Below are 5,132 nucleotides of genomic sequence, written 5' to 3' on the forward strand. Positions count from 1 at the left end.
TTTTATATTATTATATTAATGTTGCTATAGTGAGTATTATTGTTAATAACACATGAATAATATTTATAATATTTTATATTATTATATTAATGTTGCTATAGTATTATTGTTAATAACAAATGAATAATATTTTATATTATTATATTCATGTTGCCATAGTGAGTATTAATGTTAATAACACATGAATAATATTTATAATATTTTATATTATTATATTAATGTTGCTATAGTGAGTATTATTATTAATAACACATGAATAAAGGTAATAAATGTGACATTAACGGGTGTACGGTGTCCGCGGCGGCTCAAACGCGCTCTCCGCGCTGCTGCAGTCATGGAGGGGGTCACCGTCGGCCAGGTGTTTGATGCCGAGTGCATCCTCAGCAAACGGCCCAGAAAGGTAAGCGGAGCCCGGGCAGGCGGCCCCGCGGGGACCCCCCGGTGTCCGGACAGGTTCTCACGTGTCGTGTCTCTTTCGCAGGGGAAGTTTGAGTACCTGGTGAAGTGGAGAGGCTGGTCCTCCAAGTGAGTAAGCTAACGCGTTAGCCACACTCATGCTAACGACACACAACAGTGGAGCCAACATGGCAGCCAACAATGAGAGCGACGCTGCTGCTGCTGCTGCTGCTGCTGCTGCTCATGGTTACTGCTAATGTTAGCTCACACACACACACACACACACACACACACACACACACACACACACACAGCTGCTCATCTGTGTTTACTGCTAATGTTAGCTCACACACTCACACACACACACACAGCTGCTCATCTGTGTTTACTGCTAATGTTAGCTCACACACACACACACACAGATGCACACACACACACACACACACACACACACACACACACACAGATGCACACACACACACACATATTTTTAATATTTATGTTTATGAAGAATATTTGAAATATATTAAGATGATGTTTCTATTATTAATGAATAATTACTACATTTAATTTTTAAATAATAACAAATGCTCGTCACAGAGTCAGTGAAGTGTGTAATAGAGTTGTTATTGTTGTTGTTGTTATTTATTATTGTTGTTATTGTTGTTGTTATTATTATTATTTATTAATGTTGTTGTTGTTGTTTTCAGACACAACAGCTGGGAGCCGGAGGAGAACATCCTGGACCCTCGGCTGCTCGCTGCCTTTCACAAGAGGTGCGTTTAACCTTTAACCTTTAACGTGTTTTATATCGTTTCTGGATCCGACGCTTCATAAACGCACGTCTGCTCCTCAGGGAACAAGAGCGCGAGCTGCTGTTCCAGAAGAAGGGGAAGAGGCCGAGAGGACGCCCGCGGAAGATTCTGGTAACTCTTCTTCTTCTCTCCTCACGTTCTCGTGTCTCCGTCGTCGCTCTCGCTCACTTCTCTCTCCTCTCTCCGTCAGCCGGCGCCCGCCTCCACCAAAGGCGGCCGCTCCTCGTCCTCGTCCTCCTCCGACCTCCTGTCCTCCGCCTCCTCCTCAGAGGAAGAAGAGGAGGAGGAGGAGGAGGAGGACGACGATGAAGAGCACACCAAGAAGGCGAAGCCGGGTCCCCGCGTCCACCCCGTCCCCCAGAAGAGGCCTCAGATCGTGCTCGCCACGCCCGACCCGCCCTGCAAGAAGAAGCGCGGGAGGAAGCCGCTGCACCCCGACCTGAGGGCGCTGAGACAAGTGAAGAGCCGACCGCCGCCGCCGCCGTCTCCTTCACCTCCTCCTCTTCCTCCCCCTCCCCCTCCTCCTCCTCCACGCCACCACCAGGCGCTCAGACCGCCCAGGGACGACCCTCGCTCCGGCGTGAAGAAGCCGCTGCAGCCGGCCAGCTTCACCTACACCGCTGAGCCGCGGGTCCAGAGACGAGGCCGCTGCTGCCGCCGCCGCCTCGCACGCTTCCGCCAGCTCCTTCTCCCAGAGCGCCGCCGCCAAGGCGGGGTCGCTGGGGTGCGTGTGGAGCAGCCGCTCCATGTCTCCGTCCTCGTCCTACAGCAGAACCTGCCCGTCCACGCAGAGCAAGAGCTCGCTGTCCGAGCTGAAGCGCTCCGTCTCCGACGGCGGCGGCAGAGGGGACGGGTACAAGGCGTCGGCTCTGAAGCACGGCGGAGGCTCGGGGTCGTTGGGTTTGCACGGCGGCTTCGTGGGAGGCCAGGCGGCGGTCCAGCGCTCCCCGCTGAGCCAGAGGAGGCAGGACGGCGCCGGGTCGGTCCAACACAAGCAGCAGAACCTCTCCAAAGCGTCGCCCTCGCCCACGCCACGGGAACGAGCCAACCAGGCGCTCAATCTGCGAGCTCTCAACCTGCAGAGCGTCAGCAAGACGGCGTCCGGCAGCGGCCTCCAGGGGGGCAACAGCGCAGCGGGGCCGAGGGCGAGCCTGAGGAGCGGCGGCGGCATCGTGGTCAAAGGAGGAGCGGCGGGCGTCAAAGAGACTCGGACATCAGCCGGGGGGCAGCGCTCTGGACCGGCAGCCGGCGGCGCCGCAGAGCAGGCGAGGCTGAGGGAGGAGCGTGGGAAGGAGGCGTTGGACACAAAGAAGATGACAGGAAGCAGCTCCGGGCGAGGCGGCGGCGGCGGCGGGAGGCACGAGGAGAGGAAACACGTGCTCGCCTCTCAGAACCGGAGCCTGAACGAGCTCAGCACCGGCGACTCGGACGAGACCAGCAGCAGCGAGTCGGAGCACGACGGCGCTCTGTACCCCAACAACAGCAGACCCAGCCTCGGGGACGACGCCACCGAGTCGGACACGGAGACGGACTGGCGGCCGGCGCGGAGCCTCCTGGAGCACGTGTTCGTCACCGACGTCACGGCCAACTTCATCACGGTGACGGTGAAGGAGTCGCCGACCAGCGTGGGCTTCTTCAACGCACGGAACCACTGACGGGGCGGCGGCGAGGACGCTCACAGAAGCAGCGTCAGTGTTTTTGATAAAGACGACGGAGGTCACGAACCCGGACGTTTACACGCCGTCGCCAAACGCCGTCCGCAGCTCGGACAGAACCAACCTCCAGTTTGGTTCGAGTCCAGTTTATTTATAAAGGAACAGGAAGACGTTTTTTAATCATTTAAAAGAACCCAAGCCCCGCCCCCAGCGTCCTGTGTGGTCCAATCAGGAAGCTGGGTCAGCGTCAGTTCTCTGAGTGTCCACTAGGGGCAGGTTTCATGTTAAACACGTTTACACAGCATCATTAAACCTGTTTAAGGACAAAAGAACATTCTAGTGTGTTTAGATCAGATCTCCATGGCAACACTGAGGGGGAGGGGCTAGTTTTTATTTTATTGGAGGTTAAAGTTTATGAATAATTAGGGGCGTGGCCTCTTGAGTGACAGCTAGCCTCTGGCCCTCGCTTCTCCTCGGAGATAAACGTCAGCCAGATGGACGTCGACCCTCCCCCCAGCGTCACATACATGCCCTTTTATGGTCAGACTATGACGGAGCGCTGTGATTGGACCAAAGCTGATCTGACTGAATAATCTGCTTCTGCATTTGTGTTACTGACAGTATTTATGCACCACACACACACACACACATACACACACACACACACACTCAGAGACACACACACACACACAGAGACACAGACAGACTCACACACACACACACACTCAGAGACACACACACACACACAGAGACACAGACAGACTCACACACACACACACGCACACACATACAGACAGACACACGCAGAAACACAGACACACTCAGACAGACAGACACACACACACACATACACACACACTCAGACACACACACACAGACAGACACACACACACTCACACGCATTCACACACACAGACACGCACTCACAGACACACACACAGACAGACACACACACACACACAGACAGACTCACTCACACTCACACACAGACACATACACACACAGACACACACACATTCCATCCTCCTGTACCTTGTGAGGACGCGTGGAGGTGAATTAAGTGTTAATTTATATTTGTAAATGTTTGTTTCTCGTGTTTTAAAGTGAATAAATCTGCAGAACATGAACGAGTGTGGGGACGGGCTGACTGCAGGGGGCGCCGCTGCACCACCGCACGCTCTACACACACACTCTACACACACGCTCTACACACTCTCTACACACACTCTGTACACACACTCTGTACACACTCTACACACACTCTGTTCTCACACGCTCTGTACACACTCTTCACACGTCACATTTTAACTGTAGAAGAACTCCATTTGGTTATTTTGAGGATTAATTTGCGACTAATTTCTGAATCAACCGAGCGAACGAACGAACGGTTAAATAATCTCCTCAGAGCAGACGAAGAAGACGTTTCACCTCTGATCCAAGAGGCTTCATCAGTTCATGTACACATCTGACCAGGACCAGGACCAGGACCAGGACCAGGACCAGGGCCAGGACCAGGACCAGGACCAGGACCAGGGCCAGGCTGGGACTGGACCAGGACCAGGACAATAACTCAGATTAAAGTGTTAATAAATCAGAATAAAGTGTTAATAACTCAGATTAAAGTGTTAATAACTCAGATTAAAGTGTTAATAACTCAGATTAAAGTGTTAATAACTCAGATTAAAGTGTTAATAAATCAGAATAAAGTGTTAATAACTCAGATTAAAGTGTTAATAACTCAGATTAAAGTGTTAATAAATCAGAATAAAGTGTTAATAACTCAGATTAAAGTGTTAATAACTCAGATTAAAGTGTTAATAACTCAGATTAAAGTGTTAATAAATCAGAATAAAGTGTTAATAACTCAGATTAAAGTGTTAATAACTCAGATTAAAGTGTTAATAAATCAGAATAAAGTGTTAATAACTCAGATTAAAGTGTTAATAACTCAGATTAAAGTGTTAATAAATCAGAATAAAGTGTTAATAACTCAGATTAAAGTGTTAATAACTCAGATTAAAGTGTTAATAACTCAGAATAAAGTGTTAATAACTCAGATTAAAGTGTTAATAACTCAGATTAAAGTGTTAATAACTCAGATTAAAGTGTTAATAACTCAGATTAAACGTTAATAACTCAGATTAAAGTGTTAATAACTCAGATTAAACGTTAATAACTCAGATTAAAGTGTTAATAACTCAGATTAAAGTGTTAATAACTCAGATTAAAGTGTTTATAACTCAGATTAAAGTGTTAATAACTCAGA

The 5,132-nt window shown here is 49.5% G+C and overlaps 1 protein-coding gene across 1 annotated transcript; it reads left to right on the forward strand.

Annotated features, from left to right (window-relative positions):
• The first annotated feature begins 313 nt into the window (after positions 1-313).
• Positions 314-3,676, forward strand: LOC310961064 (chromobox protein homolog 2-like). Its single transcript, XM_083933004.1, is given in 6 exon segments — positions 314-400; positions 482-525; positions 1,107-1,172; positions 1,253-1,322; positions 1,402-1,829; positions 1,831-3,676. Coding segments are annotated over 6 exon segments (1,710 nt in total). The 5' UTR covers positions 314-334; the 3' UTR covers positions 2,867-3,676.
• Positions 3,677-5,132: the final 1,456 nt, after the last annotated feature.

The sequence above is a fragment of the Echiichthys vipera genome, assembly GCF_963691815.1.
Source record: "Echiichthys vipera genome assembly, chromosome: 18".
Taxonomy (NCBI): domain Eukaryota; kingdom Metazoa; phylum Chordata; class Actinopteri; order Perciformes; family Trachinidae; genus Echiichthys; species Echiichthys vipera.